Source organism: Platalea leucorodia (genome assembly GCF_965183815.1).
Source record: "Platalea leucorodia genome assembly, chromosome: 16".
NCBI lineage: Eukaryota > Metazoa > Chordata > Aves > Pelecaniformes > Threskiornithidae > Platalea > Platalea leucorodia.
Window position 1 is genome coordinate 7,217,228 of NC_138838.1, and position 26,131 is coordinate 7,243,358.

Genomic DNA, 26,131 nt, shown 5'->3' on the forward strand with positions numbered 1-26,131 from the left:
ATCTGACAGTGGTCATCATAGTTTTTAAAATATGTTTTCAAGACTTTTCACTATGGTTTCTTTCAGTTTGTTTTGTAGTAAATTTATCACTTTCATGGTACGGTAAGGTGAACCAATATGAAAAAAAAGATTTTGAGATTTGTGTTTCTCTACTGTTTTGTTCAGCAGACTTAGTAATGATGCAAAATGGGAGTAAAAGTAAATGCCAAGCCTGCCAGTTTACAAAGATTTGAAATGGAATCAGTTTTACATGTAAGTTAATCGAGTAGCTAGGCACTTAACTCCAAGTGTGGATCAGTTTGGTTTTGCTGTTCTGTCTAAAGAAATGTACTGTGCATTGGTTCTTCTGTTGGAATAGAATGAAAAGAGTATTTAGCGGTGGGCCAAGGTTCAGACACAAGGAAATCCTCTGCTTTTTGTCAAAGAGGACTTGTTGGTGTAGTAAACCGCACTAGATATTCTGCTTTTTCTTGGAACTGAATTTTATCTTTGCTCTTCCCGTGAGAGAAGCACAAGAGACGTCTGCAGATGGATTATGAATATTAAATTTATTACAATAACAGTTTACAGTACAAGGCACATACTGATGACTTACAATCAGCTTGCAACACTTGTAACTAAACAGCCGCATAAATTAATACAGGTGCATCATGTACAGGTTGGAGGGAATACTTAGTTCTGTACAGCTAAAACTCCAGTTTAATTCTCTTTGCTTAAAAGGCAAACGTATTCCTAATTTACCAGTTTCATAAATTCCTGTTCACTATCCAGAATAGAGGGTAGGATTTACTTGTGTGATAGATAAGCAGATGGTGAGCTGAAGAGAAGGAATTTGTTTGCCTCAAAACACTTTCAATTGCAGTGCAGCCCATTTGGTATCAATATAATTAGTTTTTGTACAAAAACAGTGTTTAATGTATGGCTACTTGTTGAGCTACCTGATGAACACTGGTTACTCTAAGTGTTCTCAGGTGGATATGTCAAAGGAAGAAAAAAAGAATCAACAGTAAAAATCAATGAAATCAATTTCTCAATATTTCAGCCACTCAGCTAAACAGAGATACTGAAAAACAAATTTATGATAAGAAGACTTAGAAAACTTCAAACTAGTACGCCATATAAAAAAAAGTGGGGACTAAACTGCCTTGCAAGTTCAGCTTTTATAGAATGAAAACATGGATGTGTTTTATCTTTGTATTATTCAGGAAAAGAACAGCCTTTTTAATCTACTTCTGGAGGGCTTCCTTGCCCCCGTTCCCATAAAGTCCCAGACTGGATTATCCTGGTGAAAAGAGAGCACAGATCTAACATCACTAATGATCTTCTGGACTGCCTATTTCTAAAAATATTTTTCCTGTGACTTTGCATGTCTACATTGCTTTTTATACCTTCAGATAATGAAAAAAACCTTTCACGTCTCTCAGTACATCTGTACTCAGAATGTATCGTTCTCATTTTTCAACTGAGACATTCAAGCTGAGACACCTTGCCGTATTTTACACCGTGACTGTTGCAGGGCTTGTATTAATATCAGGGCTTCTTGGCTGAGTTTTAATCCACTAGAAAACAGTGGCATTTCTTGGGAAGTTGCTCAGCATTCTGTGCTAAAACCACCCAGAAAGACAATGTCTATCGTATAGTAGTGTCTTAAAGAATACAAATTAAAGATGCATTTTTTGGCATCTTTTGCCATTTCAAATGCTGATATAAAAAAATAACATCAGTAGTATTGCAGGCTAAATAGCAGCGACTTCTGCAATTATTACTCTGCAAGTTATTCTGTTACAAATAGTGTTCCCAGTTTCAGTTTGTTTGCAAGGGCTGAAAGAGAAACTTTGGCTTTGATACAGATAATGCTCACATTTAACTCATCCATTTCTGTCCCTACCTTCACCCTTCCTAATAAAAGGTAGCAGAATGCCTGTTTAAAGAGGCTTTTGCAAGTGGGTATATGTAAATGACTAAAAATTGGAACTAATTTTTGGGTTGGTGGCAGGGGGGAGGTTGGGTTGGTTTGGTTTGGTTTTTTTTAATATGCCTAGAATGAAACAGTATCAGGTCTGGCAAAAAAATCCATTTGTAAGATTTATCTATATAAATACTTGTGCATTTACGAGGAAACATATCAAGCGTTAGTTGAACACAAGTCTGAAGAATGGAAAAGCTGGGTAGCGTTTTCTCCTTTATTTCCCACACTTTGATATTGGATACATATGAGTACCGCATTTGTCTTACATTAACATTTCATATGTATTTTTTCAATTAATAAATGCAGAACACTTATTTTTTTAAAAAATCAGTAATTTTCTGGTTGGTAACTCTAAATGGCTTTCTAACATGAAAGGAATTCCCAAACTGTTCCTCTTTTCCTTCCAGTGAAGCCAGTTTTGGAAGTAGTTTTCAGATATACTTGAGGGATAAGCTACAAAACTATTTCTTATGAGTAACTGTGCAGTAAGACAGATTTATTATGTTTTTCTGGTGGCAATGCTAGAACATATTCCCTTTTTAAAAACAGTTTAGGAGTCTCTTGTTTGTAGTTCCAAAAGAACCGTCATTGTCCCTTTAAGTTATTTCCTTATTGGAAGTTGGGCTTGAGACCTAAAGTTAAGTGAACTCAAGTCAATAGCTGCAGCGTAAGGGGCCTTCCTCCAGGAGGTGTCTGCACACCGAAGGAGGAGAACCTTGGTGGAAGCGATGAAAATGTTTTCGAAAGGCAAACACACCATCACTGCTTTCCTCTAACATCCTAAGTTCTTCGTACCAATGTAACTTCTTAATGCCTGCTGCTATGAATGCATATATAACCTTGTTAACTTTAGCAGTACGTTACCTAGGTAGACCGTGAGATACAAAAGAGACTTTTATCCTCTATTTTATTTTACTTTTGTTATAATCTATGTGGTAGAGTAAAAATACAATGCAAGTTTTTACATAAATGATGCCTACTTAGGTTATCTAAACTTCCATGTAACCGCAGCAAAACTCTTGTCCTCCAACTGACTTGGCAATTGCAGTCTGAAGGGCAGTTACGTTTGGAGAGCGTGTATATAAATAAGTTAGTATGTGCGTGGAAGTTAATTTGTATATCAGTGCCTCGAAATTTAATATAAATAGTTCCGATGAGAATCAATCCTGCTGAACTCTACTCAACTTCTTAAAAAAAAATTCCCCTCCTTTTCTTCTTCAGGGTGAAAACCAAATGTGTTCACATTAGAATATGAGTTAATAAATCTTCAAAGTAGGTTTGTATAGTTTGTTAAACATACTTTTGTCAGCCAGCCAAAAGGATTATTCTAAACTTTAGTTCAGTACTAGGAAAGAATAGAAAAAGCCACAGGCTCCAGCAAATGTTAGGTGTGAAATTAAATTTAAAAAAAAAATACGAAGCAAAGCAGAGAGGCAGATCTTTAAGATTCCACTTTTTGGCATCAGAACTCACAAAAATTCATTCTTGGTCTGTAGTTTCTTTGAGTGTAAGTGTGCGGTCTGTCAGGACAATGATTTTGTGAATATCTAGCTTAGTTATGAAAGCAGTATGGTAAGCACTAGCAACTTAGGTACTTGTCGAGTAACCCATGATGAGTTTTTGTGGCTTGATTAGGTCTAAAGGAAAGTGAAGCCTACAACATTACAAAAAATGCTTTTGTAGTATTTGTTATGCCAGAAACAATTAATAGAAATTGTTACCATCTACAAAATGCGGAAAATGAAAAGGAGGTAACGCTACCGTATGTGTGTGCTAATGTATGCAGAGCTGTATATAGTGCTGCTCAGGATTGTTTCCTCTTCCTCTGTCTACTCCACTACAAACCTAGGGAATTTACTATTTTTTAGTTTATAAAACCCTGTGTTACTTGAGTAATGTATGGCTATCAGAAATATTTTTGTATTTTTCAATGTAGTTTAAGCAATTAGAACCTTAGAAGCGAATACGACATTGCCCAGTGCGAACGATCACATTGAGGAAGATACAGGAGTGCTGCCACAGACTTGGGATTCGACACCTAATCCTACCCGCGGATACTCATCCTACGGTGCCTTACGCAATCACACACTTTCCAACAGCCCCAGTGCCCACGCGTGGCGTAGCGGTATTCTCATGCACACAGACATCCTCGTTTTTCCAGAATGAATTAGTTCGCAGTCAGTTCAGTCTGGTTAGAAGTGCACAGTAGATTTCATTGAATTGCTTGGATAAATGTGCTGGAGGCATCATGTTTCCAAATGCCCGTTGTCAGTGACGCAGCCTCCACAGAAAGCTCCTCCATTTGTTGTCTCAGCTGGAAATGTAATTCTTTGGCGGGGAGAGTATGGGGGAAGTTACGTTTTATGCTCCCTGCCCCCAGAAAACAGGTTAGCTTATACTGCATTCATGCGGATGTCTCCAAAAGGAATTTCTGTAGCTGTTTCTGGAGTAATGCTTTTCAGAATACGCTGTTGGAAAGAAATCAATATTAGAAATGGATTCATTTTGGAGATAATCTATAACATGACAGCCATTTGGAAAGGGATTTATAATAAAAATATGACTCTGGTTTGAGTTACACCTCTTGAACCACACAAGGATGTTTCAGGCTTCTGTTATCTGAGCTCTATGAAGATGTAAGGTGCAACAGAAGTACACAGCATTATTTTTTAATTATTTGTAACATATAATTTGAATCAAGGTTTGACAGATGTTGTACTAATGCTTTAGGACTTTGCAGTTTACTTGGATACCCTGAGCCAACTGAAAATATTCTTTCTGAACTGGTATTTACATGAACTTAGAAGAAATCCCAAAAATGTCATCACAGGCTGCCACAGATTTATGGCAGAGAAATCTTATGAAGTGTGGGAGAGAAAAAGAAACTTGTTCTTACAGACATACCCAAGGGAACCAATCTTTCACTACCTCATTCACATGATACTGTGTCTTGGTGTGATTTCTAGGAAAAGCCTCCAGTTCACCAGAGCTTAAAAAAAAATACTTGATTTAATATTTAATATGAATGTGTCGATGGCCTCAGTAAGACCTGGGGAGCTTTGTGAATCACGCAGAATGGGCAGAAGACAATTAGCTATCAGCTGGCTAGGAACAGAACAGCAATAATCCCCAAGTCCCAGGACATCAGATCCTAGAAAAATCTACACATAATATTTCTAGGAGTCAGCTCCTTCCTAACAGTCAAGTAGAAGCAACAGAGCATCCTGGATACCTCCTTAAGTGTCCCCGGAGTGACGATCAGCCGATAAACCATGTAGACTGGAATACAGATGATAGAAGAGGTTCCTATGCAATAACCCACTACTGTGGTCCAGTAGGGATAATTATAATCAAAAAGCCGTAGCTCAGGAGGATTGGACAGAAAGCTGCAAGTGACGAACTGAAAAACAAAAGAGGAAAGTATGAATACCTGTATTTCGATGGCACACACTTACTTCAGGGAACTCTGTGTCCCACCATAGAATTGAACTAAAAAAAATTGGTAGGACGCAAGAAGGTTTAAATGTGTCAACAGTGAAAAATCCTCAATGACATTAGTATGGATTTAAAAAACAAAACAAAACAAAAAACCAAAAAACAAACAAACAAACAAAAAACCAAAAAAAAAAACAACACAAAAAAGCTTCAAACCCACTTGTGGATATGCAGACTTTCCTTCAGGAAGTTTAAAACAGGTAAGGAGCTTTAGAGTATAGCCCAACTAACTGAAAGGACTAGGTAAAAATTCTCATGTGGGTTGCTTGTTCCATAAATACACATGGTGGCGTTTCTTGCTTAAGAAGTATTAGAGAGAAAATTCAGGACCACACTTGTACATTTAAAGGATAAGAAGACGTTAGATGGACAAAATCAGATTGATTGATTCCAGTCTGCAGAATTTCATTGAGTTACCCTTATATTGAGCCCTATAACTTGGTTCCAGCTAAAGCATCCCTTCCAGAAAGGCATCATCTTAATTTTAAGCCACCAGAAATGGGAAGCGTACAGTTTCCCCTTAGCTACTTGTCCCATATTTAATCATGATCAGTGTCAGTTCTGCTTTGTATGAATTTAACTCGCAGCCACGGTGTTGGGTTTTTTATGCTGTTCTTTATTGGGTTGTAGACCCTTTTAATACTCTTTCAAACACCGTTGAAGTACTTACCTGTGGTAATCACATCAGCTTTCATTTCCCTCTGTGATAAGCTATACAGATTCCTTTTTTTTCACTGTTACTTTTTTCCTACAAGTTTCATCTTTTCTGTGATATTTTTCCATAGCATTTTGGTTCTTGACTAGCTTTTACAAATGTTAATCCTAGTCTGGATATAGCATTCTGGCGTCAGCTCAGTTAATGCTGTTAGATCATTTTCCCATGCATATCCTTCATGACTGAAAAATTTCTTGTGAAACAATAAATAATACTTTTAGTTGAATACTACGGGAATAATATTTGTGACTATCCTTGGAAGGATCTCTGTTTTTTCCCCGAGTGTCATCAGAAGATCAGGATTACCAGCAAAATTTCCATACAGAAATAACGTATTACCTTCTGGGCTTTCCTTATTTTAGTTGAGTTTCCACAGAGAATACAAATAGCTCTGCCTAGTAACCGCATCACCAGAGCTGTATTCCTCTCTGTTTATTTTGCTGTTTTAGGATCACAAAGAGGACAGTAGTATAAAAATTATTTGTGGTGCTACACTTATTTTTAGCTTTTTTTTTTTTTCCTTTCTTTTTCTAGGGGTAACAAAATGAAAGCTGTTAATTGTGCATTGATCATTACAAGTGTTTTGAATTCACTCTGTCGGTCTTAAATCTACGTTCGGTGCTTCATAAACTCCATCTTGACCTGCTCTGCTCCCACTAAGGCTAGGAACAATAAAATAAAGCATGAACTAATTTTGGATCAGGAAATGAACTCTTTATGTTAATATGTTAACAATAACACTGCCAAGTTAAACATTGGGACAGTATTTCCAATTCTGAATTATAGATTTATAAAGGCTGCAATTAACTGCTGTAACTTTTAAGTGGAATATTCTAAAGTTGTCAGTCAGCGGTTGCTGAGACAGTGTGTTTACTTATCTTGGTTTTCCTCCCCAGACAGTATGTTTCATCATCACCTTTTATTGCTTCATTTTGCTGAGGTAAATATAAAGTAACCAAAGTAACTTTGTTCAGGAGAACGCAGGAGGGGAGTTACTCAGAACCCAGTCTTATTTATCTAGCTCATCTACAAAAATCCTCAAAATTAGTGATTTAGTGACAAGACCTTGCAGCATTGTATTGGATTTTTCACTAATTGAGGCTTTTTGGTTTAACAAGAATTGTTACGAAAGAACTTCATAAGAAAATTCTGTAACTAAGCTTTTGGAAGTCTTTGTTCAATGGTAATTTTCTTGTGCTGGAAAGAAAAAGCTATAAATAAAACTCACCAGAAGGAAGATGGGACTAATTGCTACCCAGCAAACTCGCCAGTACCAGCCTGGGGTAAAGCCTACCATTTCTTTCACATCGTTGCAAAACTGGGTGATGCCTGTGGAGACAAGTGGGAGGAGAGCGGTGACAGCAGATACAGGTTTTACTTAAGTAGATGCACAGCATTTTGTATGCACAGCAAATGAATGCAGAATCCATCATGAAAGACTGTTTTGTTCATATGGCTCTTAATTACATTAAATCCTTAATTATTCTGAATTATAGCTCTTGTTAGACGTCACTGTACTTCTGTCAGAGAACAATTAATTCTCACAGATTTGGTAATCGGTGAATTTGTGAAAAGGAGTTTGGGTTCGCATTGTTTGTCAACGTGGCAGTAAACATACCATAGAACCAGGCCACAGCAACTGCTTCCAGAAACACGACTGTTAGGACAGCTGGACCAGTGGCATATTCTTCAAACAGCTTTACCACATACGCGCCTCCCTAGAAAGGAGATCACATTATCAGTAAACCAAAGATCCAGAGACAGAAATCCTGTAATACTGTCGTTTATTATTGCCTCCGTCTGGACCGGAGCATTCTCAGATGGGTAATTCAGTCAGTTCCTGCCAGTGAAATCCTTGAGCGTGCTGCCCATCTGCTCTCGGGTGCCATGCAGAAAAGCTAAAACTGAATCTGCTGGCAGTTCCAGCTGGGTTTTAATGAACAAATGAGATTTGGTGGGGTTTGATGGGATGGCTTTTTGCATGCCTTCTGTAATGGCTGCTTCTTTCTTCAACCTGGGTCATAGTTACTGAGCAGGAAACAAATAGGGAGTTACTCCGCTTTCTTTCCATTTGGGATCTAGAATCAGATGAAAGAGGAGAGCGTTGTGTCTCGGGGAGGAACTAAGTCTCCTCTTACAGCAAATGCTTTAAATGAGAAGGAAGTTGCACATAAATGAGCAAGTGGAGTGAAACATGACAGGAAAGCCAAGTATTTTTTCCTTGTCCCTTATGGTCATTACACTCATTATTCACGATGTTGCTTGTTGTGAAAATGAAATCCCACAAGCCCCACAGGGACTGTTTGGTGTGACCGATCATGATCTCTGGCCTGATTCGATGAGGAAGATCTAAGAAATTCATTGCTGGAAATTTTTGGAGAACAGCAACAGTCAATTACAGCATTTTCTACCAGATAATTTTTTGGTCATTCTTTTTTTAATTCAAAATACATTTCAAACATTGCAAAAATTAAAATAACAATTCATATTATTTTTAAACGTGGAGCTTTTGAGAACAAGAAGTAAACCACATACACAATGTGGAAGATTGTCTGCTTACTGATTCAGCAGTTGGAGCAGCGGCTGTGTCATTTATGATGTGTAGCAAATTAGAGTTTTGCTGAATTGCAATAGGGTCATTTTGCAACACATTCCTAGTGAGACATACTGTTCGCCTTCATTCCAAATATAGATTTCTACTGCATAAAGGAAACAGGCTGAAGATTTAATCTGATTTCTGGAAACTCTCTTCAAAAAATACTACCCTCTCCAAGATGTCATCTGCAGGAAACTGCCAGTAAGGAAAGCTGAGGAATGGGTAAAATACTTACAAATGTCAGGGTTGCTAATGACCCCAAAAAGCAAATGATGATCAGACCAAGGACAAACAATTCCCTGCGTTTGCTCCAGACGTGCGGGAATTCATCCAGTACTCCCGTAATCACTCCCTCTAGTCCTGCAAACTGGAAAGCGTGGAAAAATCACTGGAAAATAGAGGGCAGTTTTACCCGCTTTGAGGTATGTTTCAGTGCTTAAAGGAGCTTTAAAGCATTGAACACTGGTGCTTTATTCTGCCTGTAGAGTTGGTGTGACTGTTGTTTAGACGGTCTTTCTTCAGAACTTTTAAACTTTTTAAGGTGGGGGTTTAGTCTTCGTGTATCTGTAGGAAGTGCCTATCATCCAGAGGAAGTACTATATTACAAGTCATCGGATGCTGATAAGTGGTAGGTGGCTCAGTAGAGCCAAGACTGTGAATCAGCTGAGTTTAGCCTTCCTGGAAGGAGCTAATTCTCAATCTGTAAAAACGGGCTCACAGGGCAAGTTTTTAGAACATCTCCTTTTCACAGTGCTGTTGAGAAGGCCACCTCCCATTCCCACCTCTTAAATCCAATTAGTGTGAAAAAACTTCAGAATTTAATAATTGCTTTGTAAGTTTACAAGTACAAGAGAGAAGGAGCCTGGAAGGCTGCATTCAACCAGGTGTTTATGAATCAAGTGCTTTGGTTGTGTTTCCAGGTCTGTTACTAATTGTCACAGTATGACACTGACAAATCATTTAATTTTATTTAGGCCTATTTAGGTCAGAATTGCAGTAATAGTTGCTGTCTTACAGAAGGCACGTGGAGATGCCAATCCTGCTTTAAACCCTTTAGCGATGGTGCAATATTTGTAATTCTGTTTCTTCTGATGTTTGTGGGGGCAAGGCAAATATCTGAGAGGTCCGCTGTCTCGCATGCTGTCTACTCACCGTGCTGTCTAATCCCAGCGTGAGTAACATCAGGAAAAAGATGATGGCAAAGAAAGTGGAAGCAGGCATGTTCGCAATGGCCTCGGCGTACGTAATGAAGAGAAGGCTGGGTCCTGATATCAGAACAGAGAATTAGGGGTAATTGTTAGCGCAGTGCTGCTGCCGGGAGGACAGGCTGTTTCACTGGACCCTGTTCCCTTCCAGGGGAAGACTTCTCCCCCCAGGCTATTTTGCAGTGTGCAGTTACCACCACGTCTGTGAAGCTGCATGCCATGTGACTTCTATATGCTGTCTTTATGGAATAATTATTTAGCTGTAATGTATATTTATAACAGTGCCCTTATCATAAAGTAAGTCACTATCCTGAATTACATACTAAATATTTTGCCTGTTTTGGACTGTTCTCAATCTAGAAGATAATATACAAATATATTCTATCTTAGAAGCAGTTTGAGGGATGCGTACAAAAAGTTAGCCTACCGGTATCTTTGGCAACTTCCGATACATCTTCATTCCTCATCTCAGCCATGTATCCCAGCACAGTGAAGATGACAAATCCAGACACAAAACTAGTCACACAGTTCACGGTACTGGTAACCAGAGCATCTCTGCAACAGAAGACCTAGCTCATATCAGGGAATCGGCATCTGCTAGAAAGGATAGTTCACTACCAGATGGAGTGAGCTACTGATCTGGAGAGACTCCTACAAAAACTAGGGTAATACAATGAAAAAAGCAAGCAGCAGATTTGAAAGAAAGAAAAAAAAACAAACCCACAACTTTTTCTTCTCCAACTTCAAACAGATGCTGTAACATTAGTCTGACACTGGATTGAATGCTGGATGTATACTGGTGTTTTTAAAAAGTAGGAATTACTACAGGAATAGTAAAGAGTTGAGAATTTTATTTTACAAGTTATAAATAGAGCTTTTTAAGATGAGAAGGAAACAATTATAAATCACCTTTCAGCTCAAGACTCTAAAGTCATTTCCTAGCTGACTGCTGAGGTGAAATAATTATAATGTGATTGTTTGGCAGGGGTTTAGTCCATTTTGTTGTGGCAGGTTTCTACATCTTAGACTCCTTGCTGTAATCTCTCATTAGGGTAGGCCCAACACAGAAGAAATGTTTTAGATTGCAGGTTCTTTCAGTAAGGGCTTTTGTTCTGTTACGCTTCTGTCTGATTTGTATGTACACAGGTCTGACAATTCAGTGCCTTTCACCGGCACTGTGTTTCTTTTTTGTAGATACCCACAGTTACATTTTTTTAACTCAATTTTACTTATAGAATAAGGTAGAACTCACTGGTAGCAGTTGTTATGGAATTTGTTGTAGCTGGCATAAGCCAATAGGACGCCAAAACCTGGACCAAGGGAGAAAAAAATCTGAGCTGCTGCATCGACCCAAACCTGAAAAATATTGAAGATCAAGAAAAAATTACATGAACAGATCGAATGAGTTTGGCATATTCAGAATATCACGTAGCCCTACAAAACCATGTTTCACTAGTCTGCCTATATTCTAGTCCCAGTCTAACAAACATTTTGTTAAGAGAGCATGTTGAAATATGAATATTTATTGTAGATCTGTGAGAGCTGTAAATATCCAGTATAATTTTAGTGCCTATGCTGTGCTTGTTGTATCTCTTCACACTATTGTAAGTACTCACTGGCAGTTTCAGTTCTGACAGCATCTCAGATGAATTCACAGCGTTTTGCCTGCAATCAGTTTAACACCAGTTTTGTTACGTACAGAGAACCTTCTATCCATGATTTTGCAGTGGGCTTGGCCCATCTTCCTCCAAACTCTGTGTGCTGTGGACACATAGTCCTGTGTTTGGCTGTGTGTCCTCCAGGCTAAGTAGCAGATGATCACTGCCCAGGTTTTTCCTAGATTTATGGAAATACGTTTGACAGTGAGGATGCAGTTCTAGTCCTTAGGACTCAATTCAGCTTTGTTGTAGCCACGGCAGATGCAAGTGTGATGATCTTGTTATGAAAAGCCTGTTGTACTTGAAAAGTGGCCACAGCCTTAATGAGTAGTGTTCCTAAAGTACAATATCAGTTCTCTTTCTGAAGGTGAAAGTCCTCATTCATTTCTCCTCTTTTGATTGAAACATGGAGTTCATTACAACTCATTTCTAATATTCTTTTCCATCGTGTGAGGCCGTCCTGTATCATCCACAGGCAGAGCTCTGTCATCGTCCAGCACACAGATTGCAATCTGCTGTCCTCACTTCAGATACATCTAATACAATATCAATGCCCTTTATTGCTTTTTCAGAAGATGTGGTCCCTTATTGGAGATGCTGCTTTATCAGAGACTGGTGTCTTTTCATTTCCTCTTCATTCAAAACTCTCCATATCAGCTGGGCAGCAGCAGACTTGCAAACGTTAGAATTTTTAATCTTTGTATTTGTAGTATTTATTGCTTTGGGGTTTTTCCATCACCCTCCTCACTAGACACTTTCATAGGCAGTGAAGTAAGTGCAGCCTTGAGCCTGATGGACTACTTGTCATCTGCAGAGTTCAAAGCTGAATCAGACACTGGAATGGTTGAGGTTTGTTGGTTAGCTCAGTCTTGTCCTCATTCCTCCTTTCTTTCCAAACCTTGGTGGTGTATGCAGGCCTAACTGATTTATTCCTTCTCCACATGCACTTACATGCATTACTGAGTCATGTTTTAGTTGGTGGCTACAGAGAGTCTCCTTGGGCTTATCTGCCAAAGCTTGTCACAGGATGGAGATCTGAAGTTTTGACTCTAGTAACCTGCACTATTTAAATATGGGCAACTGTGGACACCGTCGGGCTGTGGAAAAGCCTGCCCAAGTGTAATGATCCCCTCACAGCCAAAAAACCTGCAGCTAGACCAGTTGTTAGGGCTTAGTAAATTTAGTTTGCCCAGTGTGACTGTCATAGGTACAGGATTTTGTTGCAGTGTAGCAGCAATCATGGCGTCTCGCTCAGTGTCAGGCTGTTCACCGTTTTCCTGGCGAAAAATTGTTTGGTTGCTTGTTTTCTTTCTAATCATACCACTAATTGTATTCAGCCACTGTATGGGAACTCTACTATTAGTTCAAACTAAATCAATGGTGGACTCTTAATCTTCAAAAAAATCTTTATAATTATGGAAAGAATAGCATGACTTTTTAAACAAGAGCATGGAGTCAGGCTTTTAAGTCTATGCTAAGACATCTGTTTAGTCATGCCCTTATGCTGAAAATAGAGACTGAAGTATATACATGCTGATCGGCTAAAAGCAAATCTCTACCCTTTTGTAATGTTTTTTACCTCAGTGGCCAGGAGTTTCTGCCAGTCAGGTTTCAAGTAGTAGAGGACACCTCTCCAAGCCCCGGGCAAAGTTGCACCTCTCACTAGCAGGATAAAGAGTATGATGTAAGGGAATGTGGCAGTCACCCATACCACCTGTGAGGGAAAACAGTAAGATAGCATTTGCCATGGGTAGCAAGTTAACAGGTGATAATGAGTTATTATAGCTCTTAGCATTTATAACATCTTCATGTGAACTTCTCCGAAGGTCTGTAAACAGGCAATTTGCACATCTATACCCACGCTTGTTCTTGTCCAGAGAACAGTGGCGTAACTTACTGCTGTTATATATTACTTGGATAACAGTAGCAGTCGCTTCCCAAATACATGAGCCTATAATCCCTGGCATGAAGACAATCATCTGAGATAATTCTCTGTCAAGTTAATTGGCTCATTTAGAACTGCTGCTAGACTAGACTGTACCAAGTTGATTTGTCTTGCTTTTGCATTCACCTTGCCAGATGTTTTGACCCCTTTCCAGATGCTGAAGTAGACAATGGTGAAGATTAACAATAAACAGAGGGTCAGTTGCCAGCTAATGCCCCCCAGGTCATCCAGCCCATTGGACCTGTGGACCTGTAGAACTTGGCGGCTGAAAGAGGAAAGAAAAACACAGTATAGATATTTTTTTAACAAATGCTTCTGTTAAGTATGCTTTGAGCAGTCCCATACTGTGGTCTGAGCATCACAAGTAGTCCTGAAGCCTTGATAAGCAGCCTTCAGAGTCATGTCATTTTGGATTTTTTTTTTTTAATTAAAAGTTTGGTATTAATGGTACACCAGTGATGATAAATGATAAGTGATGACAGCTGACAATGGTTGGGAACCTCTGATCTAAAATATAGAGTACCCTCCCATACACCCCAAGCTTACATACGCCTACAAGTATTTAGTTATTTGAATAGTTCAGAAGAGGGTACCATTAATAAACAGCCCTGCTCCCCCTCCAAAGAAAAGCTTGCTACATGTTCCACCATTCTCTCTAATATTACTGTCCTCACTTACATGCACTTACGTATAAAATTCTTCTGCGGGAGAGATGGAGTGCAGGGACCAGCTGACGTTGTCCTTGCTGAAGTAGTTAGTGCAGTTGCCTGTGTTCCAAGCATTTGTGCAGCTAGTCCATGGCAGCTCCGCCGTGAAGGAGGATACGAGGTAGTAAAAGGCCCAAGCCATAATGGTGTTGTAGTAGGAGGCTACGTAAAGATCTATTATACAGATGGCAAAGCCAATTCCTAGTAAGGCAGGAAATAATTACATGAAGTGAGTGTAAGTTTTAGGCCAAAAAAAAAGGAAGGAATTGGTTATCACATCAACTGCAATTAGTAACTGTCTAAGGCAGCTCTGCAGGAGGTACACATACCCGCTCAAGTGTTTACAACACTGGAATTTCTTGTGGCTTCGGAAACACTCAGGCTCCGATTCCAAAAATGCATCCTTAAGCAAGACAGAATATGCTTATATAGTTTTTTTCATCTGTTCCTAAATTCCTGGAATTTAGAAATAGGCATCTTGCACTCTCAGTAAATAAAAAAGAGAAGACCAGAGCTAGAACACTAGGAGCAGGAGTAAACGAGCGTAAAGAACAGGTCCTTCTACTCTAAAAGACTTGGTGGTAGGATAGCAATTGACAGACTAGGCTGAAGATGGGGAATCATTTCTTTGTAATATCTTTGTAATAGAAATAGCAGATCTTTATTCTTTCCTGGTTTTAATTTTGCCTTGGATTCACTTACTTTATTAATTACTTTTTTTTTTCTTTTTTTTATATTTTCAGGCTTGGGTCAGAGAAAGTAGACTGGCCTCTATCTAATCAATTTGAGAGTTGAACATTATACGTGTATATGAGAGTACACACACACCTTTGCAGATGTACATAAAGTTTTATGAAAGCTTTCTTTGTAAAGCCAAAATCTTGCGTAGAACGAGACTTACTTTGTTTTATGAGATTTTCAGATTTTTTTTCAGAAATTGCACCTTTATAGGAAAATCTTCCAGTTATTCAGAAAGTTCCTAGTAATTTTCCATTTCCCTTCTTTACCTTTGAATATAGGACATATTTTTCTCCAAATGGAAATACACCCATTCCTGTGGTACTGTCCTAGCGCTAGTTCCATATAGAAGAGAGGAATCCCTCCAAAGATGGCCATAATTGTGTAAGGAATGAGGAACGCTCCTGCAAGAAAGCAAGCAGATGATTACAACTCTTCATAGGACTTCTCTTCCAACAGTACCAGCACTCCATAAACAACAGTTCCTTTTATCCCACAGGGCAAATGCATCTCCCCTCCCTACCCAGTGTGCCACACTGAATTACCATGGGCTTTCTCATACGAGTAACTACTCAGCAGTGTGAATAAGAAGCAACACTCAGGCCAAACTTCTCACATTTCTGTAACACGTACACATAGGATTCACCAAGACTGTACTGCCTACAATGGATACAATTGTGAGATGGGGTACAGATGAAAATAATTAATTTCTTCAATAAAATGCCTTTGTTACATCAGGGAGACAAAAGTCTTTTCCGAGATCTCCTTGATCAGATTTGTATTTTGGCTGAAATGCCAGTGCGTCTAAGACCTAGCATTCCTGATGAGTGTTTTGACATGTTGATTTATCTGATTTTAAATACTCCTTGGGACAAGGATTGAGTCTCTTCTCTTGGAAGGTGGTTCTGCACCTAACCAGCTCTCAGCCTCTAGTTGTACTGACTTTTTAGCTCTTGCTAAATAGTTTTTCTTCCATCTTAATGTGTCTAGTTATCCTATCCCAGTATTTAGGTTTTCCAGTCTGCTTGCAAAGTAAGTAATTTCCCCTTAGTCATTTGTTATATACGGTATTAAAATAAGCCACTGAGCTCATCCATTTATAAGCAAGGAAGTTCAGCATTAAGGAACAGCATACAGAACTAGTCACTGACCTCCTCCGTTTTGATAGCATATATAAGGAAATCTCCACACATTTCCCAGATCCACTGCATATCCAATGACAGAGAGTAGAAAGTCAATTTTTTTACTCCAGGTCTCTCTGTCTTCTAGCTCCATCAGCTGCTGCTGGCCTTCTGCTCCGCAGGTGGTAGAAGTGGTGGTTGTGGTGGTGGTTGTGGCTGCTGGGGCAGTGCACTGGGCATCGTCCACCTCTCCCATGCCATTGCAGGGAACGGAGCTCTGAACCCCCGAATAACCATTTGAGATCTGAGCTGCCTCCCCTTTATCCCCCTGGCTGGGATGGACTTTATTGCCATCCTCCACTAGCCGTAGGGCAGATTTAGGGTTCCTGACCAGATGTCCGTTCTCTTTACAATCGTCTCCTTCATTACAGTCTGAGACATCTTTCTTGGAAGTCAGCGGCTCAGTCTCATTGCTTGTTGTCTTTTTTTCCATGTTTTCCAAGATTTGTTCCAATCACTTGCAGATGGACAGCAGCAGAGAGTCCCCTTGTGGCTTGTCTTCCCAGCGTATCCCCAGCACTTTTAAAATTCCTCTTCCGTATTTAAATCCATCAGACTGAAGGCACAAACACCATCTAAGAAATGAAAAATAGTTAAAAATCCATTACAGGGCTTACTGATGCTGGTAGCTTTCAAGTTACAGCTGACAGATTCGGTGATTAAAATACTTTTGGAAGTAATTAACCATCACAGCATGCAATGCATATCATTTAGCAGATAATCCATTCAGGATTTTGTACAGAGAAAGGAAGGAAGCAATCAATCATCCTCTCCTACAGCAGGAGTTGGTGTACCTGGCTTACAACCTCTCAGGCAGATTTGCTGGACTTTGTGCATTGTTGGACAACTCACAGGCAGTCACAGTCCTGCTGTCTTCTGGTACCATGTTCTCCCTCTGAACACTGGACTCCCAGTTTGCAAAAATGAGGGCAAAGTTTAGTGGGGCTTGTATTTTCATTTTCGTAAGTTCATCCTGTGACTTCTACTGGCAATTTCTAGATTCACCCAGTATGAAGGGAAAAGAATTAAACAAATATGAGATAACAATAGATAAACAAATTACATTTCATGACCACCTTTCTTCAGAAATCCCACAGTGTCTGCTATGTTTAGCTGCAGACCTAGAAGGCTTAAACGAAAGTTTAGAAAAGTATTTAAATCTCAGTGTTTTTGCATCAACTAACTTTTGAGGCTCAGTCAACGCTAATAATAACAAGGAAAAAAAGATCAGGAAACTTCAATTTGATTGTTTTGAGTAAGAACTAACATGTGGGTCTAAAGGACAAAACTTGTCCCCAGTTTTATTTCACTCCTTGGGAAAATAAAGGCATCTTTCATCCTGTTTCGATTTGCTAACACTGTGGTTCCAGCCCCGGGAAGAGCGGTGGGCACCACTCCTGTTCTACCGTCCACCGCCAGCAAAATCAGGCACTGGGAGAACCTCTGGCTTTTCCTGCCCTCTTCATATGTGCTAGAAGCATAATCCAGGCGAAAGAAACCATCCCAAAATAAAGAAAAAGTATACAACAATTAACTTTTCCTTCAGAACAAAAAGAACAGAAAAAGAATTGTGATTCAGTGGGTCATATTTTGTTTTCTGCTCATTTGTTCAGGTAATGTAAATGCCCAGCTGCCCTTACTCAACAAAATATTGAAATTGGAGCTGATCCTCTGTGCTGTAAATTCCCTGGGGCAGTAACCTTGCTTTATAGCTAGCAAAGTGTTACACAATCCACACAAGGCCACCACAGATTAAATTATTATAATTACATCTCATTTTCCTTTTCAAAGCATTTTACCACAGTAAATATCATTGTCACATCCTAGCAGAAGAATAAACATTATTTCACTTTTAACTGTTGGAAAAACTAAAGCAGAGAGGGGATATTATTTGCTCATTGCTAGAATTTGCTCATTGCCAGAGCTATTAAAACTCAAGTTTTTCCGAGCTTTCAGCCTTGTGCAAAGACTGTTAAACCTCTTCCTAAACATTTATCAGTGCAAGCAGAAAGAGAAGGAAAGTTATCGTGCCGCAGAGCAAACAGGAGGATGTTCTCGAGATAAAAGTTTCTTGCAGGTGTTGTTTATAACTTTCAGAAATCTCTAGTTCTTCAGGCTTACATTCTGTCTTTACCCAGATAATGTTCTTTTCATCATCTAGCAAGCAGTGCATCATTAATGCTGAATTCTTACAAGAGCAGTACTTCGCTACCATTAGTTAATCATCCACAAAGACCTAAACATCTTCAGAGTTCCGGAGAAAAACGCAACAACAAAGAACAGGAGTTTCTGTTTTACCTGCAAAACTATAAAAACTGAGTGTCCTTGGAGTCCAAAACCTTCCAAATGTCCCAAAAGAGCTTGTGTAGATGAAAACAGTCCTACCACCACTGGTGGCAACATAAAAATCCTAGGAAAGGCCACAACCAATCCTTTCCTTGTATAGAGCATGTTAAATGTAAGGTAGGAATATTGAAAAGTAACCTGAGCCCTTCTGGACTTTACACCTCTTATTCAAATATGGGAAAGCAGTAAAGGATGTTGATTTAACTGCATTATCTCACGAGACTGCATTTCCATACCTGAGACTTAAACTCTTATTGTATTTGTAAAACACTTTATTTCTGCACTTCTTGGCACTTTCTTTACTGAGGAGAGGTCATTGAATGTATTGTTGATTTCCCGGATCTGCGACAATCAAGATCGTTGTCTTCTCCAGATCTAAACTCCTTCTGGTCTTCTGCAGACCACAGGAAAGAAATATCACATTATCTTAATTATTTTTGTAGAATTTTCAGTAGTTTGAGCCTCAAACATGCAAAATGATGTGTGAGCTTTCAGGGGCTTCAGCTGGAATTCGAACTCTTCCTTTCTGAAAGAGAATTACAGCTCGTCAGCTACCCTGGGAAATCTCTGGAGTGACGGGACTCTACAGCTGTGCAGTGGTGTTCACAGCGGCATAGCTGGCACATGAAAACAGAACAGTTACAGAATCAGAAGATTTCATTATGCTGTAAAAAACTGTGGGAGACTGTACCTTTTCCCCCCCTCTTGTTACAATTAAAAAAAAAAACATCTGAAGGAATTGTAACTGCTAGAAACAGTGCAAATGGCTGCTGAACGAGAGCTCTTGAGGTTGAGAAGTAGGCTAGGACCACTAGGGAGGATATCCAGGGGAAAATTATGCTAATAGTGAAGGATTTGGCCCACCTCCGCCTCCACTACATCTCTGTGCACTGATCTCTCAGTAGTTACAGGTACTAGAATGACGACAGTGAATGATAGAAGAAATGGCAGTTTATTACCTATTTTCAATCTGAGCTGTTGCAAAGGTTGCTCTTACATAAATAGACATTGGCTTCTTATCACCAATGTAATTAGCTACGGAAGAAAAAGGAAAAAAAAAGAAAGATAGCTGTGCCTCCATTTCATTTTAATCTGTGTTTTGTAGACGTCACTTTGCTCCTTTGAGAGGCCCTAACGTCAGCACCTTTTCCCTCCCCGGTAGCTCTGAACAGAGATTATTCTAAGGGGCAGTTTTCATCTCCGTAACGCCGCGTTGTGCGGGAGCACGGGAAAGGTGCCGTGCTGCCAGCCCTGCAAATTGCACCGCTCCTTACGCAGAGAGTGACTGAAGAGGAGCGACCCTCAGCTCTGCTCCGGAGGAGCACCCTGTAACAAGCAGCGTCCCCCCCACAACTATTCCCTGCTTTGCTTGTTTGTTGAAAACACCAGGATGGATAATTGAAGACGTGTTTCGACGAGCTTGGCTGAAGCCAACAGTGCAGTTCACATAAGCCAAATATTAATTTAATTATAATTTTTGGTTACTCCCACACAGAGCTAAACTTGAACCAGCACTGTAAAAGCCCTGTATGTCTCTTGATGCACAAAACCAACTCCTTTGCCTCTGTCAAAGCAATCCTCAAGGAGCATCCCTGCCCTGGGGTCCGGTTCCTTCCCGAGCAGGGAGCTGCACAACTGATGTATCGTCATCGCCGTGTTTATTTCTTGAGGCATGCAGTGACCTCTCGTGGCACTGTGGGAATCCCTTTCCTTTAATGCTCTGCCATGTAGTAAACCAAATCTTTCCAGCACTTTAAAACAACATTATTTTCCTGTTCTGTGTATTTTTAAAGGAGAAAATTGACTTTTAATGTGTCTAGGAGATTAAAACTGTTAGGTTGAGGTGCAGCAATTACCAGATGCTTCAAGGCAGGCAAATCTTCATGCCTCAAGTCATCTGGAGAATACTTTATTTGAGGCGGGGCAGCGCTGACAGCACAAGGCTCATTCAGCCTCACTGCGCCCAACTACAGAAGTCGTTACTCGTCTCCAAATGATCAAATACATCATTGTAACTCGCACAGTTGCAAAATTTGTATATTTGCATATATTGCACTTTATACAAATTATGTTCTTTTTTCATGTGCTAATTCTATAAACCAATGCTTGCCAGAGTCCCAGCCACTCACTGGGATACAGCTGCATTCCTGTAGCAAAGCTCACGTTACCCCTATCACTCACACTGCTCCTCCATCTGCCTTACTTCTGTCCATTTACACATGCTAGCACTTGCAAAGAATTCAAGTACTTTGAACTCTTAAGAGAAATAGTTAGCCTACAGTGTTGGCAAGCAGAATCAAACATTAAGATGATTTCTGTTAACTTGCCCTAAATCTCACTTTTATCACAAAGTATTTAAGATGATTGTTGAATTTATGTAGCTGCTTGACTGCATATCACACCTTGCAGTAAAGATGCAGTTCACACAGGCAGTTGTATGTAAAGTCCAAGAAAAGGACTTTCATGTAGAAAATCAAGCAAGAAGTTTGTATGATGAGATAGAAATCACGCATCCCACACAGGAAAGGGCTGTGGTGTTTGTCTGTAGGTACTGTTCTCACCTCTGAGCCCCAATATCAACCACGACCCTCCGACAGCCATGTACCTGGGTGTTTCCAGGTACTGGACTCTGATAAATACAGCAGTAAGCATTTCTGGTCTTCACCCATATCTCCTCACACAGTCCCAGTCTGTCTTTTTGCACGGGAGGGGAGGTACGTGACCTGGATGACAGCGAGAACCTGGTACAGATTATTCCTTTTGACGGGCCTTTGTGGGCTAGTGCGTGCCTGGTTTGCTACGTGTGTGGTGTGAAGGAGTATAGAGGCTTCATATTTTTCCTCAGATTTTGCACAGGCCAGGGGTAACCCTTTAATCAAAGTTATTACAGCATAGCTCAGATGCTCCCATACTGTGAGGAGTTGTTAGAAAATTAAAATTTCAGCCAATTAAATCTTTAAACTAGATTGCACTAGATTATGATGAATTTTACCTGCTGTTTTTCATACGAGTCATATTTAGAGTTCATAATGCAAAAAATTAATGCCTTTTGCTTTTGACTGTGTTCACATATACTGATTTCATTAAAAAATGAGCACCTAGAATATCCTTTTCTATCAGCTTGTTTCCATTAGGCGAGCTGACAGCAAGTGTGACAGATGATTGTATTTCAGATTTCAAAAACTGATATTCATAAATACATAGTAAGAAGGTGCAGAGTCCCAGCTTTGGCAGGGCTGCTGGGAGCCGCAGAATCAGAGGTATTAGGTGCAAAGCAGATATAAGCTTATACCTAGACCACCCCTCAACAACGGAAAACAGATTTCTTCAGGATTTTTTTTTTTAGCTATGCTTCTCTAGTCTAGTTTAAGGGAATCAAAACTGACTTTGGTACAGAGTGATCATAACCCACTGAAATTAATGTGTCCGGTGAATTATTTCCATACACAGCAGGTCTGATCCAGTGATTTTAAATGCAACTGGATTGGGTACTTCTGCACATCCCTGTAATATGTGTCCTTTTTATAAGAAACTTGCAGTATGTAGATGACAAAATGGATCCTGTATATGAATATTTGCCGTTCTCCAAGGGCTTGCTCACATTCTTGCTAAAACAGAGCAGAACTGTACTCGACAAGTAGTCCCACTGAGACAACGGCCCTTCTGGGAGAATAAAAGGCTACTTACCAAAGTAAGAATGGCACAAGTAGTGAGCTCTCCCCAGTTAACTCGTGTATTCCCAGATAAGGCTAAACATAGGTAAGATGTGAAAATAGTATTGCTTCTGAAAGCAATAGTATTGGGGGAATATAAACCTGTACTGTGAGGTTTATGCCACAATCTTGTCCATGTTTCAGTCTGAAATCGAAAAAGTCAGCAGGAAAGAGAGATTTTACCTTTAAAAATTTGTTGAGAAGACAGACACTGTATTGTAGTGGGAATGCTGCCAAATTGAAGAGGCGGAGGGAAGAAAATGCATTTTATGGCTCAAGAGTGTCCATATGTAGTGCAAGGAAACAGATAAACTCGGAGGGAATGATATTCCTTTTGTATTCTTCCTCAAATTATTTATATAAACTTGACGGAAGAGTCATAACACAGCAAATATCACCAAATAAATAGAGCACTGTTCCTTAATATAATTCTGCACAGGCAAATAAATAGGCACGGTGTTTCAAGTAAAAGACCTGTTTGCAGACTCAAGTCAAAGAGAAGCTGCACATATGTGCCAGCATGCATATACTTATGTTTGTAATGTTTTTACCTAAAGAAAGGAAAGAAACAGTCACCATTGTTTCCAGATGACGTTTCTTTGAAGGAGACTTGTTAATGGCTATCTCTAAATTACAGCCCCTTTATTCAGGCTCCAAGTTCTACTTAAGTTCTGATGAAACACTTATCCTGTAGATGGGCTTCATTATGTTGTATAAGTTCTATAAGGTGCAGATTGCCAGATCAACAGAGCTGCAAATACACAGTTTTGGAAAAGAGCTAAAACATTAGCATCAGAAGGGGCACCAGGATACAGAACGAACATTTCTGTAGGCTCTTAATACTGTTCCTAATGAAAACTTGGTGGTTTATATCTCCATGGAGGAAAGCAGGAAAGAGCTTAAACACACTGCACAATTCTACGTGCGGGAATAATTTAGGGGTTTTATTAAATTCCAGTTTTGGGGCAGTTTTTCTTAATTTATATAATCATTTGAAATTCATCACACCCTATCCAAATAGAAAATGGACCCACAACAGTCATTTGCTATATGCCAAGTTTACAAAGTACTCTCCGAGAAAATTATGGTCAATTCAGTCATCAAAAGCATGAGAAGATGAAGCCTAAGTGTATGAGACCTTCCCTGGTAAAATGCCTGACAGCTAACAACCCGCATTTAAAAAATTCCACAACGTTTCCAAGAATCCAGATCCATTAAATGCACGATCCTTTTCTCCCCAGGCTTTCTTAACACATCAAAACATGTTTTCCATGACTGTTTTATATATTCAATTACATTGCATTCCTCACTTAAACTTCCATATTACTTAGCAAACTAACCCAGCAAGCCAGTTGGTTTCAGCAGTAAACATGATTGACTAAATATATATATACAACATACTCTTCAGATTTATTACTTATAATAAATCTGTCCCATTGAGTTAGATAATTTACTGTGCTGGAACAGTTTACCTCTTAAAATATAACTTAATATGGATAATAAAGCTTACTTTACCCTTTAAAAGTAAATAACAGTTTGCATTGATTTTTTTTTCTTCAGATTCTGCGTCTTTCCTTTATTTTTCCTTATAGTTCAATGCTTTTTTGTAAATTTTAAATGAACTTCATGTTCGTAATGCAATTATGCGGACTGCCAAAACTCTAACTTCAGATTGTCATAACATGTTCTGCTACAGGCATTTGACTCCCAACATTCATAACTGCTGGACAAGTGCCTGAACAAGACGGAATAGAGCATGTAACATCAAAAAAGCAAGAAAAAACATTAAAAGTTTAAAAAAAAAAAGTCAAAGCAAACTTTCACCAAAAATCAATGCATCTTTTTTCCCCAAAAAGCTTTGTTAGATGTACATTTTTCCAATGTTGTAGAAATTAATCTAAGATCCTAAAAGTTAATTCAAAATGAAGCAAAATATAGTATACATGTTTTAGACTATCATTAGTATTTCAGATTTTATAACCAAAGTTGAAAGAGGCAAGGAGGAGTGAAAGTTAATGAATGTCCAGTATCTGCTTGCTGCAGAAGGTAGGCTCTGAAGACAGCTGTCTAGGAGTCTGTCTAAATTTCACAGAGTACTTCAGATAGCAGTGTGTTAAAAACAAAATTATAAAGTACCTGTCTTTCGGATGGGTTCGAAGCGCTTTCCTTGGAGTTATCCAAGCTCGAGTAACCTTCACCCACATTTACTTCAGAGCCTCGGGAACTCAGCCTGTGGGCAACTCAGCATCTTGGTGAGGTTTTTGTACACCAATCCCCCTCACATGGTCTGATTTTCAGATAATCTGCTGCCAAAGAGCTCTTTAAGAATTTTTGCGTCACTTTAGTCAAATAAACTTTATGTTTCACCAGGGCTGCAGCTCAGTTTTCCTCCTAGAGGTGGGTGGCTACATTTGTCTGTTCTGATCAGTTCAAAAGAGCAGGATCCAATGAAGGCAGAGTGAGAAGGAGGGAAGCTTTTCTGGTAAGGGACAGTTTTGCTGGCTGTTACTACCGCTATAAATAACGAGATGATGACAGAGACAACAGGATGGAAGTTTTGAGGGAGTCGGTAAATTACAAGTTTGCAGGTGGGTCTGTAGATTACAAAAAGATAGGAAGGACTGGGATATTATCACAATAAAAGGGCTTGGAAAGAGTAATTTCTCTTGCTGAACATTTACATTATTTTAATAAAGAAATAAGGTTTAGTTTTGTTTTAAAGCATTAAGCACAAATTCTTTAAAAGCATTTTGCTGCTTCAGTAAGCTCAACATGTAATTTCCTTTCTTCCTACTACTCCTCGAAATATCTCACTCAACCTCTGACACATGCTTTTTCTCCGACCTTTTTCATCCAGGATTTCTTCATTCCTAGACTTCACAATTTGTTTATAAAAAGTCATAAATCACCGGCCAACGAAATAGTGCCATAGTTTAGGTGGCGGATTGGGGGGGGAAGTGGAAAACCAGAAGGGGGACAAATAAGAATAGCTAATTGTTAGAGCAACAGCAGTTTTGCTGTAAGTGGCTGCAAGTTTTCAGAGACTTGTTCCAAACAATTGAAAAGAAAACAAACTCTGGAAACTGAAAAGCATAGGGATATAATTAGCACTTTGCTTTTTCTGTCTTCTGGTCCCTTAATGATAGCAGCAGTCAGTCAGCAGCGTGCGATTTGCACCATCTCAAGGACAGCTCAGGTATTGCAATAGCAAATATTAAGGAGACTTGTATTAAAATAATTTTTGCTTTCCCATTACTTCTTGTAGGCAGTGTATTAAAAATGTTTTGTCAAATTAAGTTTGTTGCCTTCAGTTGTGTTAGAGATTCATTGTTCTTTTAGTGACATTAGCAATATCTAACTTGTCTTCTCTCTGCTGTGCTGAATTCCCCTCCTGTACTCTTCTTTCCAAAGTAAACAGTTTTGGTCACATTAATCTCTGCTTAGCTGCGGATAGGAAAAAAAAACCCCACAAGTTAGTGTCCTTGCATATTATAATAAGTCACAGCCTTCCCCCTGGTTTGTCCCATTCTGAAGGGTTTGCAAGGACAGATACCGCCGTGCCTCGCTCACTAAACCTTTGCGAAGGTCGAAGTACAATGTTTTACTGCGTAAGTATCCATCTGTGGATCAGACCCCGTGCTTTGGGTAGCAGGCTTGTTCTTTCTTGGGAGGAGGGATGGTACGAGGAGTCTGTGCCTTCCCTTTCATACAGATTTCCAGCTCACCACTGCTGGGAGACTGGAATGGATTTTCTAAACTTCCTTCTTCTACCCTCTTACAAGAAGTAAGTTCTCTCTACTTTGGGCTTTGGGTCCCTCTGCTCTTTACGTAATTCTATAGGTTTTTTAAAAGTTTTAGGGGCA

General features: G+C 39.3%; 1 protein-coding gene across 2 annotated transcripts; it reads right to left on the reverse strand.

The window, feature by feature from the left end:
- Window positions 1-602: 602 nt before the first annotated feature.
- Window positions 603-24,991, reverse strand: SLC6A4 (solute carrier family 6 member 4). 2 transcript variants are annotated; one of them, XM_082328279.1, is made up of 15 exons: window positions 18,792-18,901; window positions 17,004-17,204; window positions 16,180-16,784; window positions 15,298-15,432; window positions 14,272-14,491; window positions 13,710-13,848; window positions 13,218-13,352; window positions 11,233-11,336; window positions 10,408-10,535; window positions 9,928-10,040; window positions 9,011-9,142; window positions 7,798-7,897; window positions 7,408-7,508; window positions 5,202-5,369; window positions 603-4,437 (listed from the first exon to the last, which is right to left on the reverse strand). In XM_082328279.1, the coding sequence occupies exons 3-15, from the start codon at window positions 16,640-16,642 to the stop codon at window positions 4,363-4,365; spliced, it is 2,013 nt and encodes a 670-aa protein (XP_082184405.1). In that variant the 5' UTR covers window positions 16,643-16,784; window positions 17,004-17,204; window positions 18,792-18,901; the 3' UTR covers window positions 603-4,362. The 2 variants fall into 2 exon arrangements, with proteins under 2 accessions (XP_082184405.1, XP_082184404.1); XM_082328278.1 differs by lacking the exons at window positions 17,004-17,204; window positions 18,792-18,901 and adding an exon at window positions 24,405-24,991.
- Between the last annotated feature and the right edge of the window lie 1,140 nt (window positions 24,992-26,131).

Coding starts and splice junctions, on each gene's coding strand:
- SLC6A4 (XM_082328278.1), bottom strand. CDS start 16,642: ATGGAAAAAAAGACAACAAGCAATGAGACTGAGCCGCTGACTTCCAAG. Junction 13,353..13,709: donor GGGTCAAAACATCTGGCAAG/GTGAATGCAAAA, acceptor TTTCCCTCACAG/GTGGTATGGGTGACTGCCAC. Junction 11,337..13,217: donor AGAAACTCCTGGCCACTGAG/GTAAAAAACATT, acceptor AATATTTTTCAG/GTTTGGGTCGATGCAGCAGC.